Here is a 16,785-nt window from a genome sequence, read left to right on the forward strand (position 1 = left end):
TGTTCAACCAGTCGTTCTTAGATATGGCCCCAACGATAATCCAGGATGGACAGACTGATGAGCAGACGTATGGACAACCCAAAAACATAATGCCTCCCCCACTCAGTGGCAGAGGCATAAAAATAGTACAATCTAGTTGCAGAGTAAACTTCAAGTGCAGCGCCAATCAGCTGTCTTCCTCTGTTTCAGAAAGCGTCAGGGTTCTGAGACTTTTTCTGGTGTTTCTCCACAGACTGGTGGATGGATGTGAGGAATAAGCATTCAAAGGTGTATTGGGTGTTTCTGGTGGAGTTAGCTAATGTTTTAAAACTCAAAATTCAAGCAAATATAGCCCCTCGATGATCTTTAGTGTTCCCGTCAAAACCACACCATCACCACACAGTGACATCATCTCGTCCTGGTTGAATGCTGGTGGTCCGTATTGTTTGTGGTTTCTAAGAGTTTCTCCTCTGAGCAGATATTTTCATTGATGCTACCACAATGAAAGAAACAAAAAACCTTACAAACATTACACACAGTGTTCTGACTTAGATATTTACCTTTAAAGGGAATGTGCACTGTCGAAAGGAAGAAGTATCAGGAAGAAGTACAGCTGCCTAGAAAGGATGATAAGACTTCACAGAAAGACAAGAGGTAACACAGGGGTGGAGACTGACAACAAAACAGAAACTGAAACAAAACAACAGGTGAAAACACATGGTCCTTGTTGCCATGGGAACTGAGACACAAAGCAAGAGCAAATTCATGAAAATTGGATAAAATGAAGAAATGAGCAATTTTAAGAATTTGCTAGATAGGACGATGTGAGGATGGATATGAAGTCTCATTCACAGCATGAGTCTGATTTGCACCATTTGCATTGATGTTAAATAAGGAATAAAACACTGTTATCCTGTTATAGGAAAGTAATCAACATTGCAGTGGTGTGCTGTGGCCCGAGGCAAATCTGTGCTACTGTTACCACCCTAAAGTTGATTATTTTACTATAACAGCACATTCTGAAGTGTTTTATTCCTCTTATACAACAGTGATTTTGTCAACGATTACAATGTTTCAATTTATTAATGAATGACACGTCATGCTTTTTACTGTTTATAGTCAAATTTAATTTTGTGGCACAACCGCACAAGAAGTTAGTTCCTGTTATCACTTATGTTATAGCAGCTATAAACAGTCGTTCCCTCACCAGCCTCTCTTTTCCTTCTCTTAATAAAGTTAATAAGACAAAACCACAACATCTCATGCTAACGAGAAACCGAAAAACGCAAACTACTTTGTCCTGAAAACATTCCCATGGGGTAAAACTTACTGACCCTTACAAAGCGCTGACACTGAAGACTCCTTCCAAATTTGAGAATTCAACAGAGCTGTGATATAACAACAGAAAAGCAACCATCTTTTTTCCTTTATATTCTGTAACGGGAAAATATGCAATATCACCCCTGTCAATGTATTCCTGTGAGGTTAGCATAAGCTAAGCTAATGAATGACTATTGGTTAATCATAATCGTGCTAAGCTGTGGGTGCCAAACCACATTCCAGTAGAGTCAAAGCACTACACGGCGAAGTCTCTCCCTGCTGTAAAACACCTGCTTCAACTCACACGGGACTTGATAATTATCTCATGAGTCTAAACAGGCATGTTGGAGGGAAAACGGTAAACTGTGCAGCACTGTGGCCCTGCAGGAATGCAGGCTGACAGATGTGCTGTACAATTTGTATATAACAGAGCTTCTGTGGTGAGAATGACATCTGTGTCTGTAGGTTGGTCTCCCTCTCTCTCTCTCTCTCTCTCAATTACTGTACACTCATTTACTCTAACTACCATAACAAGACATTGACTGTAAGTCACTATCTGCTGTTTCTTATCAACAGTTCACAAAGCCATGTAGTGGTAATTGTTTGACTCTCCTGGGTGCTGGGTTTTTAAAAGCATTTCCTCTTTAAGTAATGGGGTTAGAGCGAGTGGAGTATACCATTTCCATACATATTTCACATTTTACAGTAATGAAGGTTAAACAAAACCAAGCGGCTCAAAAAATAAGACAAACTCTTCTGCTTATTAGTGCAGAACCCTAACTGCTGAGGCACCACAGAACATGAACTTTTTTAACACGGGGGTGCTCTGGGTTTCTCCCATCTCCCAAAAACATGCTGGTAGGAATGTTGGCTATGGTAAAACTGCCCCTAGGTGTGTATGAGCATCTGAATGTGTGTGTGCATGGTGCACTGCAATGGACACCAGAGTTCGTTCCCACCTCATGCCCAGAGTTCTCGAGATAGGATCCACCACGACCTAGATCAGCAGTTACTGAAGATGAATGAATGAAAGAAAGAAAGAGTAAGTGAGTCACATTAGAGTAATTGTGACCTTCACAAAGCTTTTCCCCAACTTCAGAAGGTTTGTTAACACAGGCTCAGAACGAGGAACTTCAATAACAAATACAGCAGGCCATCAGACCACTTACTCATTTACTTTATGACAGGAGTCCTACTCCTTCATCATGTCAGCCATCTCTGTGTCACTCATCCTCTGATTAACACATTCAACAGACAAAGCTTCCAGCACTTAGCCTAATTTATTGGCTTTTATCCTCAATAACAATCCACACTGGCATGAATTTTGTCTAAAATCAGTACACTGTAGTGTAATGATCAGGAAACTCAATAGGACAAACATAACACAATAAAAGAAAGAGCCTGAGTCACTGAACGTAAGCCCAGTGCAGGTAAAGCCACTCTCGGTCATATCGCATCAAGAACGAATCCATTAAGCCTTAATGGGACCTGTTTTAAAAACCTGCGCGGAAGCAATAGAGCAATTATTAGAAATATTTAGGCTGGTAACGGACGTAAAATTGCCTCCTGACGTCACTGTCATTATGTGATTTTGAATCCATTAAGTCTGGAAGTCACTGAGCAGAGGAAACAAAAGTGGTGGGAAATGGCGCTGTAGTCCACCATTTTCTTCTCATTCGTGACGTGATCAGCAGGTCAAATTAAAATATGAAATGCATGTCATCTACTTGTATATGACAAATTCATTCGAACACACTTAAGTACATCATTTTGGAAAAGCGAATTTTGATTGTATTATATTCGTCCCTATCCCATTGTAGCAATTGCTCCTGTCTATAAATAATAAAAAAATCATTATAGCTTCTGCAGTAGGATGAGAAATCTCTGTGATAAACATTCAGTATTATGCAAAAGTCTTAGGCACGCAAATGCTGCAAAAGTTACATATCAAGCAATAGACCATTGATCATATAAAGATTTGTACCTGTCAAGAAAAATGCAAAATTATGCAGGAGAACCGCTGCATGAAATAACCAACCAGCCAATTTCCTTATACAACTCCACACCATGTACCTAAAGCTGGCATTAACTGTACAATGAGAGAAATGGTGTCATGTGACCGCTGCTCACACTGCACAACTCATTCTCTGGACGTGATGGTGAAAATGAGCATCACAAAATTGCTCACACTATGCCTCATACCTCATAACACTTATATTCCAGTGATGTCACAAGTCACCTCAGTCTGACAACTTTAACAAGCAGGCAGTGCTCAGTTTGCTCAGAGTTATGCGTTGAAAGCAAAGAAGGGGATCAGGGATCAGATCATTGCCACCGTTCCGTTATAGCTTTTTTCAACACCTAGGTGTTTTTTGTGATCTTTTTTTCTCTCATTTGGATTCACTCGTGATACATGATACTCATACATCATATTAATATGGTTACCAAGCAACCACACCACATTGATGATAGCAGAGACTTCCCTTGCTAATTAGGTTCCTAATATGTATGACGGATTGTAATATTGCTCATGCTACACAATGTCAGATTAAATTGTTTGATTTTTTTCATCCCAATTTTCTTCCCAATTTGGTCACCTACCAATTCCCACACACCAGCCAACTACCAACTGCTGGTCATGCCTTGTCAGTGGGCAGAGCAGCACACTTGGAGGAAAGCACTAACTGTCCTCTTCTGCTTACATGTGCTCACAGAAGTCCACGTTTCATTAGTAAATCACTCTGACAAGGGAAAGAGATTAAAGTCATCACTCACACCCAGAAAGCACGGCCAATTTTACTCTTTTGGCTCCCAACCACGGATAGCTGTGGCATCGTTGGGATTCGAACTTGTCATCTCTGGATGACAGGGCAAAAAAAAAAAATCTTACTTTTTTTTTTACATTAATTGTGACCATGACAGGTCAGTGGAATGAATTTATCAGGGGTTATACACCCTCTCATACACTATTCCCATGTGATTTACCCACAATTTTTTTTTACTGTTTACCCCTATTTAGTCATTTCTTCTGTATTGCATGCAATATGTTTTCATTTCATTATTTTATTTTTACACAAGACTTCTGCACAGTACTCTATGTTTTTGTTTGTGCTTATGCCATTATGGGGTGGATGCATTATGTTTTCGGGTTATTGGTCCGTGCCTCTGTCCGAGATTCTCATTAGCACGATCTCTCAAGAACGAGTGGTTGAATGTTTGTAGGATTTCTATGGAATTATTATTGCAACCAGGAGATGAACTAATTAGATTTTGAAATTGATCCAGTCAGGCTCAAGGTCTCAGCAAGCTCAGATGTCTGAAATATATTTTCTTCAATAGCTTCCTTTCTGTTTGTCATACAGACATGTTACAAATTGATGCTCAGGAACTCAAGGCCTGTTTTCTGCTATCTACAATTTTTGCCAACAGTTGGCTTTCTTCAATAGCTTCTGGTTACGTTCTAGTAGTTTTTCAATCCCTTCCTGTTTGAAGTACACTATATGGCCAAAAGTATGTGGACACCTGACCATCACACCCATATGTGATTCTTCCCCAAACTGTTGCCATAAAGTTGGAAGCACACAATTGTCTCGAATGTCTTTGTAAGCTGTAACATTACAATTTCTCTTCACTGGAACTAACCTGTTCCAGCATGACGATGCCCCTGTGCACAATGTGAGCTCCATGAAGACATGGTGTGTGAAGTTTAGAGTAGAAGAACTCGAGTGTCCTGCACAGAGCCCTGACCTAAACCCCACTGATCACCTTTAGGATGAACTGGAACACAGACTGCACCCCAGACCTCCTCACCAACATCAGCGCCTGACCTCACTAATGCTCTTGTGGCTGAATGAACACAAATCCCCACAGCCACGCTCCAACATCTAGTGGAAAGGCTTCGCAGAGGAGTGGAAGATATTACAACAGCAAACGGGGGCTAAATCTGGAATGGGATATTCAACAAGCACATATGAGTGTGATCATCAGGTGCCCACAAACTTTTGGCTATATAGTGTATGTTTTAAGGGCATTTCAGGCATACAAATTAGTTCAAGCAGAACTAGACTTGTTGGCAGTGCAGGCATCCCAATCGAGGCATTAATTAATCTTTTATTTATTTAATTTTAACAGCTTGCATTGCTTGCACAACTGGTTATTTAGTTATTGCAACATAAAGTAAAACAGCTCAACATTACACTATTTAGAATTCAGATACATACATACCAACACTCCTGTTGCTTATATTATGACTCATATTAAAGACATGAAAAACAGAGTGCTGAATTTGGCTCAAGTAAACTGTCAGTCATTGACCTTATGTACTGTATGCACAATAATGTCAAACTTACAACAGCAGGTTTCAGCCTGATAAGCTATTTATTATTAGTTTAGACTCATATGTTATTGACTTTCTTTTTATGTGATAAAAAATATACATTATGTGGCCAAAAGTATGTGGACATTCAATTGTAGTTGCAGATATAACTCTTGGTGTTACTTCTTATATTTCAATTCCTGTGGGCTATTTGCCTTTTTTGCTTTTGAATCAAATCTTGATTTAGTGAATTTAATATGCATATTGGCTAAATTGGCAAAATTTGAGTTCTGAGTTCAAAACTGAGTACATTTTGATATATATTTTCGAAAGAAGACAAACACATTTTTAAACTTTAAATCCAAATCATAATGGCACAAATATAATTTCATAAGGAACAAATTGTAAGAGTAATGAAGAGGGGTCATGACGAAGGAGCAGTTCTATTTTAATGAGCATTGAAGTGCTAATTGTGATAATGCATTAGGCAGACAGTGTCATGATGATTATAATGTGACCCAGATGGTGAGCAGTGTACTTATGAAGTCAGTATGTCTGATTGCAAGCAAATCTTTTTTGTCATTTTAATGTGATCACATTAGACAAGCATAGCCTATAGAGCGTTATGTGAAATCAGTGCTACAGAAGAGACAGAAGATGATTCAATATCATCAGCTGAACCAGCCTGTAGCGGTAGGTTTAATTAATTCCCTAGGCTCAGAGAAGTTGAGTAACTAAATCTGTCGCCTGTCTCTGGACAACTGCCTGTTATGAAAGAGATGATTCACCCATATCTTATTCTTTTTATAGAGGCCATGTCATTTACTTACTAAATGACTTAGATGTCATTTACTTGACATATATACCTAAATCAAACTGCACATATTCCCTAGAGCAAAACAAGGACGATTTGCATATTACACTGTGTTCATGCTGAAAATATCTATCCAGAGCTGGAGAGAAGGTTGTCCTATAGCCTTATAAGGACTTGAGATAAATGTAGCCCCCTCTGAATACATTCGCTACTGAAATATTCCCAGGCATTAGATGCATATATTTGTCCCTAATACCTAAAATTTAAGATTTGGTCTGAAAGCATGCTTTGTAACCATTTCCATTTAGATACCATCACATAATTTCTAAACAGTGGTATAGCTTTGGACAACTAGCTATCAAACTCGGCTCATGTTGCTAACCTGTCATGTACAACATCCAGAGGTTTAGCCATTTTGCTCAATGAGGGCACTCAAGTGCTTGTTCAGTACCTTGTCATTTTTAGATTAGACTAATGATGCTTGTTCCTAACAAGTCTTCTCTTTCATGCCATCAGACCCCTGTATCTGATCCAGAATACAGCTGGACACATTTTTTCCCCACATCACCCTATTGCTTCCTTTTACTCCCGTGGTGAGTGACAAATTAAAGAAACTGCAACATAAAGTGCCTTAGTAAGGTGCTGGGCCACCTCAATCTGCTAGAACAACTACCTCGGCATCAATTCTGCAAGTGTCTGGAACTATACTGGAGGAATGGATACCGTTCATCCAAAAGATTTTCCCTCAGCTAGAGTTTTGAAGATGGTGGTAAACGCTCAAATCTCTAAAATCTTTCATAGGCATTCATTTAGCATCTTCACTGTGTACTGGACTAGCTGTATATGGTTGAAATAACAAAAAGCCACTTGACTTGCCTTGACTTGATTTGCATTGAGAGGTAGTGACTGTGAGGGTCATAGAATATGATTTACATCATTTTAATCCTCATTAAACCATTCAGTGAACCCTTGTGCTCTGTGTATGGGGTCAGGGCCATCCATTTTCATCCATTGATTTATTTCTTTACCATTTTGACCTACCATTTTTTGTAAAACTAGTACACACAAAGTCCTTACCATATTACCTTCAATTATTAGACCAGATTCAAAGATCAGATTTTTCACAAAATTACAGAAGGAAATACTACTGGTCTGGATACTGTCCTAATTTAGAAATTCAGTATTATCTCAAGCCAGGAAGTCTTAAAGGAGTAGATAATATGGAATGGTTCCCTGTTTGTTATACAGTCAAGTATAAAGGATGCTCATTCATTCTTTCATCTTCAGTGAGCACTTTATCCAGGTCAGAGTCACTGTGTATCAGGATCCTCTCACTGGGCAGGCAGCGAGAATACATCATGGATGGGACACCAGTTTATCACAGGGCACCATGTACACACATTCACTCCTCCGGCAATTTAGAATAGCAAGTGTGCCTACAGACATGTTTTTGGGAGGTGAAAGGAGACTGGAGAACCCAGAGTACTTATGTGGACATGGAGAGAACATGAAATTTCACACAGACAATAACCCGAGCTCAGGCTCAAACCCAGGGACCCTGGAGCTATGAGGTAAAAACATTACTGGCTGTGTCACCGTGCTGCCCTATAAAGGATGTAAACTGTGCAATGAGTGGGGAGTCAGTTTGGATTTAGCCATATTAGACTGCTGCTATTGTAAAAAAAAAATTTACATTTGTGTTTATATTCACTGCTTGCAATATAAATAAATGGAATTATTTTATGTAATTGTGCTAATAAGCTTAAGCTGTCACCATTGCCTATTATTTTTTCTTAAGCTGCTAGTACTGACTAGCCCATGCCTAGCCACAAACAGTCAAATAGACTAGCTAGTTAATAATAATGAATATAGCTTGCTACACACTCAAACTAATTTCATTGGCACTTGATTCAGTGGAACTCGTTGAACTTGATTACTCTGTTTACATACTACAAGACCTGTTTGTGTGTAGCTATTCATCTGCATCAAATAACTATGTTAAGGACTAGCTAGGCATCCTGCCTTTTTTCCTGCCCTGCCTTCTTTCTCTTGCTGTCTTGCCCAGTGACAAACTAATCACCTGTCTGTGGCTCTGACAGTGTTAGCCTGATTACACAAGCACAAGAGACTAAGAATAGAGCCAGAGAAAGACATCAGATCATCTACGAGTGAAAGAGAGTCACATATGTACACTGATAAACCACACCAGTGTGGAGAGCAATCAGCTGCACTGATGGCACTTTAAACTAAAAATTATGGATATTTTAAATATTTTTGAATATATATGTAGTTTAAGATTTTTTGATTAATTGTTTTTTTGTCTATGTAGTTCTGTCTTGTTTATAAAAAATAATGTACAGTATGTTTTAAATTGTAAGTTTTGTGTCTCATTTACTCAAGAGCTTGACAATTAATTATTTATTATTTCAATATATATTTTTTTCCACTGTAAGTTCTGTTTTAATGGTTGACAGCATTACCAAAAAAAAAAAAAAAAGTAGAAACCCTTTATATGACTTTTGGATGTTAGGATGCTTCTCTTTTCCATTATCTTAAGAAATGTTATTCTGTAATAGCTACTGACTGAAATCAGATCCTAGAGATGGATGACAAATTAAAGGAGAATACATAAAAATAAAGTGTGTTATTAAGGAGTTGGGCCACCATGAGCCACCAGAATAACAATAGGATAACAGTACACATTGTCATAGATCTTAGAAGTCTCTGGAACTGTACAGTAGCAATGCTGTACAGGAGCAACACTGTTCTCCCAAAAGACATTTCCTCAGTTGGTGTTTTGATGATGGGCTCATCCTGCTCCTAGACTGTCAGATGTGTTGCACAGCAATCGGAAAGAATTTAGAGCAGCTGAGAGAAAGTGGAAGACATCACAACTTGATACTGATCTCCCATGATACAGCAACTCTCTCCTGTCCAAGTTCTCATTCAATGTGACAGCTGCTAAGACCTTCTTCTACAAAGGAAAGCTGGATGCCTCTGCACATAATCCTCACGAGTTCCACAACACTTTTCTTCACTTCTTAGTCTGCTGCCTCTTCCTTCCTCATCCTCCCTGACTGCTGATGACTTCGCCACCTCCTTTGATGAGAAGATTGGAGAAAAATCTGCCAGTCCTGTACTCCTGCCCCTATTCCTTCAGTACACATCAGGATTCCCCTCTTTCTTTCTGCAGATAATCCTGCAGATTATTTTATCCTGCAATCCCACCACCAGCTATATCTCAATAACATATCTGGTCAGGTACCGACTTCATTCAAGACAGCAAGGGTTATTCCCATCATGAAGAAACTCACTCTGGATACCTCAGACATCAGCAACTAACAACCGGTATCACGTCTCTCTTTTGTTTCTAAAATCCTTGAGCGCGTTGTCTACAATTAACTGTCTCATTTTCTCACCCAGAATAACCTTCGAGATCCTATCCAGTCTAGATTCAAGGCAGCATATTCCACAGAAACTGCTCTTGTGGCCTTTGCTGAGTCACTTCATGCTGCTAGGTCAGCTATCAGTCATCAGTCCTCATCTTCTTGAACATTTTAGCAGCCTTCAATGGTCAGTCACAAGACTCTCTTGTCCATCCTCATGAGTCATGGAATTTGTAACACAGCATGGCAATGGTTTGCTTCTTACCTGGAGGGATATTCATTTCAGTTGACATGCAGGGGATCCACATCTGCCCCATGCAGACTCTCCACTGGTGTCCCAGAAGGCTGGGTCCTCTTCTATTCTCCCTCTATACCTATATATAACTGTGCTTCTCGCCTCACATTGCTAAACTGACTTGGTCATGCAGGTTTCTCCTCTACAGCATTAGGAATATCTGGCCATTTCTATCCCCAGAGGCCACTCAGGCGCTTGTCCAGTACCTTGGCATTTCGAGACTGGACTACTGCAAATCGCTCCTGGCATATCTGTCTCTGCACACTATCTGACCACTGCAACTTATTCAGAATGAAGCTGCATGACTCGTTTTCAACCTCCCCAGGTTCTCCCACATTATCCCATTGCTATGCTCCCTCCATTGGCTTCCTGGACCTTCTTGCATCAGACTCGCATCAAACACCGATGCTTGACTACAAAACCAAAAAAGGCCCAGCACCCACCTCCCTCAAAGATGCTTGACTACAAAACCAATAAAGGCCCAGCATCCACCTACCTCAAAGCACTTATCACACCCCGCTCTGCACCATGTTCACTCTGACCCTCTAGCACTGCTCCATTGGACCCACCATGTCTCAGGGTACAGGAAAGACATGTATCTAAGGTCTTCTTCTTCTGGCACCTAAGTGGTGGAATGAACTTCCCCAGGCTGCCTAAAGTCTACCTGTTCACCAAGCACTTAAATTAGCACTTTGTTATTAAGAAAATCCTTGTTTTTCCATACTGTACTAACCTCCCCAACAGGGTTTTTAGACTAATGGTACTCTTAGTCACTGATGTAGAGAACTTGCATGAGGATGTGTTTTTTGATAAAGTCACGCGAAATTCAATAGGCATTCAATTGGGTTGAGATCTGGTGGGCGTGAAGGCCACAGCATATAATTTACATCATTTTCAATCTCATCAAATCATTCAGTGAGAGCTCATTCCCTGGAAGAGACCATGTCATCAGAGGATAAAAGTGATCAGTCAAAAGAACTTTATATTTATTTGCAGCGATGCTTCTCTCTATGGGGACAAGTGGAGTCAAACCATGCAAACAAAAAGTCGCTCATATATACTTTGTCTCATGTGGGTGTGTAGTGATTTCTACTGCTGCTTGTGGGTGTGCACCGTCCGCCATTTTTTTTAGCTCTGATGAGAAATAGCCAAAATGTACAGCCCACTATACGATGTATACACATCACTTTTGTTTAAAATGTATTGAAGTTTGATTTACGTCACATGCTGGGATTCACACTAGCTCCATTGGCAGATTAGCAAAGCAAGCTAACTGCACTAGTTGCATACTTTTTTCTTTGCTACTACCTTCCAAGCATTTTTTTTTCTTCATGTCTCTATACACATTTAATGAGAGGTTGTATATGCATTTTCCTCCATTTTTCTACGTCGAACAGTAAATGGGAACTAATTTCAGGTAGGAGCTAAAGTTGTGAGTAGGGAACTGAAGAAACGTCGCACTACAGGACTGGTCCAAGGAATCATTCAAGCCAGTTGTTTGGATTTGTTACTGTACTGCACCATACCTAATTTGCGTGGAATTGCAAATACTTCTATTCAACTGTCGCTTGTCGCTGAAATTGTGAACTGAAAATTTATGAATGAGTGTTCACCTACCACTTTGACTCTTATGTGAACATAGGGTAACAGAGCCACGGGGTTTTCCATTCATTTGTCACTTGTCTGTAACTGAAATTGGTTACTAAACAGACAAGATGGGGTTTTTTTAGAGTTAGGAGGATTCTGTAGTACAGGCTCAGGTCTGAATAAGGTAATATGCCTGAAGTCTTACATAATCTCAGGATCTGTGGGTTCTGGAAGGAGTTCAAAGTCCTGAGACTTCAAGTTAGAGTCTAAGTGGGAAAATACAGCACCATATGTATGATTTATTCCCTCTCATGCCCTGCTCTGTCTCATGCTTTTTTGTAAACAGGCTAAATTAGTTTGAACTCCTGAGGCTTGCCTGCAATGCTTTTGCATCTGAGAACAGATTTAGACCTTTGATCCTTTATGGCATAAAAGACATTCCCTTTTTTTTCCTGGAGAGAACATTATTGTGTATTGTGTATATTTTGTAATATACTGCACTTGCTAAGCTGCTGGTAAATTCTCCACCTACAAGGTTTATGAAATAGATTTGTCCTAAGGACACAACTGAATCATTTCTCTGATCCAAAGGAAAAAAAACTGGTTTCTTTAATGTTTAGTAGAGCACAAGAAAGATGCTATTCCGAACACATCTAACACCAAGGTAGGCTCTAAAAAATGGCACCCTGCCCTTGTGGAGGCCCACACAGGTACAAAACACCCCACATGCATTGTGCACACAACAGACACAGACTTACACACATGCAAAAATAAGGCATATTACATTTCAAGCAGGATGTACAGATATCTGCATTTTTAGCAATTATAAATTAACATTGTGCAAACAGCGCCCCCCCCTGTACCCGGAGTCATCATCCTTGTCTTCACTCTCGTCGTCCTCCTGGTCTTTATTCTCACCTGACGCACAACATGGAGCTGTGGCTGCAAGTTTCCATTAAGACACACAATAACTCACACTTTCTGTACTCAGCTTATGTTTATATGACTGCACTAATGTCTGTTTTTTTTCTTTCTTTTAACAAACAGGAAAACCTCTGTCCCTGACAGCTGAAAAACAGCAACGAAAGTTTTGATCAAGTTGATATAGTTTGTTCAGCATTGTAATGGCTGGTGAGCTTTCATGGCTTTGTGGTGTACCCATATTGGCAATCCAAGGAAATAAAACGAGACTTAAATAGTGACACTAACCAACATACATGGCATCCTAATGACGGAGACAAAGGAGAAACAAATCACGGACCAATCTGATTTGGCATAATGCCCCATTAAGGCATCGTATCCAAGTCTTTCTGAACTTTTTGGCTATATTTGTTTATTCTGCGTACAACTAAGGTCAGGCTATTTTTACTTGGCGGTCGCAGGGGCGCATGTCCTTGGAGGGAAAACTGCTTGTGTGCCAGTTGGCTTGTTGTAATGATTCATGGTAAGGCATTAACATAACAATGCGTCTGGAGTTTCTGTTAATCTGGACTGTACCTTTGTAAATGTGTTACAGGGTAGTAATCGCAGTCTAGCGTTTGCTATAGCAGCTGAGTGTTTGTGTGATCATGTGCATGGATTTCTTTTTGTATTGTTGTTTATTGTTTTATGCCCATAAAAAGGAACAGATGGACCAAATGCACAAAATTTCTGCATCATGTTTAATGCTGATTATGTGTTAGTAATGTTTAGGGCTTTGACTACGTATCAGTAGTTTATCAATAATTAACACTCACGGGTGTGAATATGTGTTTTACGCACTGATCCATTATTGTTGGGTTTACCGAGTCGACACACAGCAGGACGTTTTAGGCTGCTTTCACACTCTGCTGTTTTTCCTCCACTGGCAGCAGACATTTTACAGGTAATCCTGTGGAATGCGGGAGGACAGTACTGTCGCCAATGCTTCTCTCGTCAGAGCTTCCAAAACATGGTGGCTAAAAAAAATGTTGTTAGCAGATTTACGTTGAGTTTAACTGCCAATATTTCAGTGCTGCAGTGTAAATAAAAATAATAACATGCCTATTTTTGGGGCTTTCAATGATATGTAATGTGAAGTCTCAGTCAAGTCAAGTCGCAAAAGCTGCTCTTGATTTTCTGGCTCCAAAGCTACAGCATATACAAACAACCTCCTCATCACCAGAGTTAAACAAGTCTTTATTTCATATCCATTACTCGTAATAATAAATCTAATCTAAATCGCAAAGCTATGCTAGTTAGTTTCGTTCCTGGTAAGAGCGTCGATGCTTACAGTGTGTGTTGAGTGAGCTATTTTATTCATACTAGCTCAAAAAAAAAAACAAACAAAAAAAAACACTCTGGCCAAGTGTGAAAACAGCCTTATGCTCTACATGTCTTGCTCAGAAAATGCAGTTTGATGTGTGGAAATATTGTGCAAAGCTTGAAAGAGATGTGGAGTTATGCGGTGTTTCAGTTATCGTTGGAAAAGATGGCATCCTTCATTTCTCTCATTAATAGAGTAACGCAATTACACACAATAAAGTGCCGTGTTTTCTTTGGGGAAAAAAATTCAACCCATGCTGCAATAAGGTTTGTAGGAAGGCTGTGTCTACTGAGGTCATAAATTATAGCCAAAACGATGACGCTAGTATCATTATGGATAATTATTTTAGTTAAATGTTGAGCTGTGGTGATTGAGGCTTTGTCTCTCTCTCTGGTTCAAATCCAATCAAGAAATACTGAATACTGAACTGTAAAGTACACAAGGTTCTACATAATATAAATATTTATAATTAATCATTTTCCCCAAGTTAATTTTTTTTAATTTCTTATCATCCCAGCCCTAGTCATATTAATAATGTTAGTCTCGTAAATAAAATAAAACTCACAACCTGTCGATTAAATGATTAACCAAACCTGACAATTAGGAAAAATCATGTAAGGTTGTCTTTTTGTCATTTTTTTTTTCATTTTTCACACATCTGGGGAAAAAAGGCACACCTTCAGAACTGCATGATTAGATCGTTCAACTGCACTGATCTTCGCCTGTTTGAGACCTTATTTAAAAAAAAAAAAAAAACAACAGCAATCATTAAACCTGACAAGTTACACGAATACCAAAAAGCGCCTTTCATTTTCCAAGACAACATTGAAGATAAAATTAGAGACAGTCATTTGATTTTTATGTTCTTGGTCACAAATAATTTCTTTAAATACTTAGGAATCTTTCATAATCGTGATTTGGCTTTCAGAACCACTGTACTGTCAGAATGAAACCCGAAACACAACCGGAGAACCCGCATGAGCATTTTCTCTCCTCCATTCACGCTTTGGTATCTACAGCGAGGAATCCATGATCCACAGTCGACCGTTAACAGTTATTAAAAGTACAGTCCAGGTTTCTGTGTCCATCTGAGGTTCATGTTGTAAGTTTTTTTGAGGTTTATGTTTTTTTTTTTCAGCATGTCTTCGTTCTGGTCCGTCTGCTGAAGATGCAGCGGTGGTGTGATGATATGGTGTGTGAACATGTTACAACCGAACACTTTTTTTTTTCACATGAGATGGACAGCTCACATGAGCGTAGAGCGATCACTGAGGTGCTTACACACTCTTCCACATGACACACACACATTATGCATGCACACACTCACATACACTTTACACCCATCTCGGTGCTGCTCGCTCGGTCTGTGGGCTCAGAGCCGAGAGTGTGTGAGAATGTAGTGGAACCATCACTGACACACACACGTGCTTGCACGTGTCCTCACGTTTTCACATGTTGCTCTCGATGCTCCCTCGTGGGTCCTGATTGCACACCATCGGCTCTTCGGCTGCCGTGCTGTTGGTGCTGCTGGTACCCTCCGGTGACTTGGAAGTGAAGCGCAGGCGATCCGTGCCGTTGTGGCAGCTGAGCGCCAGCAGCTGCTTCTCCTCGGAGCCGCAGACGACCGAACTCGAGCACGTGACGTCCGGCAGCCTCAGCTTGCTGGACGCGGCTTGGACTTGTTTGCTGTTGGTCACCTGAGCCGTGTTGCTGTAGGTGTGACGGTAGTCTTCGTCTATGTCTTTCCCCCTCCAGCGCTTCCAGAACTTCATGATCTCAGACTGAACCTGGAGGAGGAAAGGTCAAATGGAAATGTGTATAAAGATAATAATAATGCTATTTCTACATCACAGCGTTGTGAGTTCTCAAAGCCGAAGGGAAATCTTTGCAATTCTTTGCAAGCCAAATCAGAGGTTTATATTAATGCTCTTGTTCTAATACATTATTGTTTGCATAGTGACAGCTCATTCACAGGGACTTTATGCCAGACATGCCACATAATCTAAGGCTAATGATAACAGGATATCAGTTCTGTCCTGTTAAATATAGCTGTAGTTACAGAAGAGCTGTTTCAATATCAGCATAGCATCCCCTTAACCATCTTAGTATGAACTATCAGTATGAACAGTGATGCACTATATAGCCATGTGGGCATCTGACCATCACACTCATATGTGCCTGCTGAACATCCCATTCCAGATTTAGGCCCCCACTTGCTGTTCTAATAACCTGCACTCTTCTGGGAAGGCTTTCCACTAGATTTTGGAGAGTGACTGTGGGGATTTGCCCATTCAGCCACAAGAGCATTAGTGAAGTCAGGCACTGTAGAGGACACTCGAGTTCTTCTACTCCAATCTTGGCAATCCATGTCTTCATGGAGCTTGCTTTGTGCACGGGGGCATTTTCATGCTGGAACAGGTTTGGGCCTCTTAGTTCCAGTGAAGTAAAATTGTAATGCTACAGCATATAAAGACATTCGAGACAATTCTGTGCTTCCAACAGTTTGGAGAAGAACCACATATGAGTGTAATAGTCAGGTGTCCACGTACTTTTAGCCATATAGTGTACTCTGTGAAATCATTTTCATAATTCGCTTTTTACTGCTATCTGTAGCTTCTGAGAAAGAACCATTTTAGTTAAGAAATTTCTGAATTTTTGACAATTTGAGTTGGACAGGACTAGATTTCGTAGAAATGACTTCAGTGCTACCAAAATAACAATCAGAATTATCCATCTGCTTATGTCAGCTCAACCACAGAACCTAAAGGGACTTCTTTCCTGCTCTCTCAGCCTCTTTGTCCCTGA

General features: G+C 40.0%; 1 protein-coding gene across 5 annotated transcripts in view; it reads right to left on the reverse strand.

The window, feature by feature from the left end:
• Window positions 1-12,287: 12,287 nt before the first annotated feature.
• The window catches only part of gcgra (glucagon receptor a), a 71,129-nt gene continuing 66,631 nt past the window's right edge, over window positions 12,288-16,785 (reverse strand). For all 5 annotated transcript variants that reach the window (XM_026946077.3, XM_053228391.1, XM_034298764.2 and 2 more), the window contains exon 14: window positions 12,288-15,767. In XM_026946077.3, coding sequence (XP_026801878.1) covers window positions 15,429-15,767 — 339 coding nt within the window. In that variant the 3' untranslated portion in view covers window positions 12,288-15,428. The remainder of the gene's footprint in view (window positions 15,768-16,785) is intronic.

Source organism: Pangasianodon hypophthalmus, chromosome 23 (assembly GCF_027358585.1).
Source record: "Pangasianodon hypophthalmus isolate fPanHyp1 chromosome 23, fPanHyp1.pri, whole genome shotgun sequence".
Lineage (NCBI taxonomy): Eukaryota > Metazoa > Chordata > Actinopteri > Siluriformes > Pangasiidae > Pangasianodon > Pangasianodon hypophthalmus.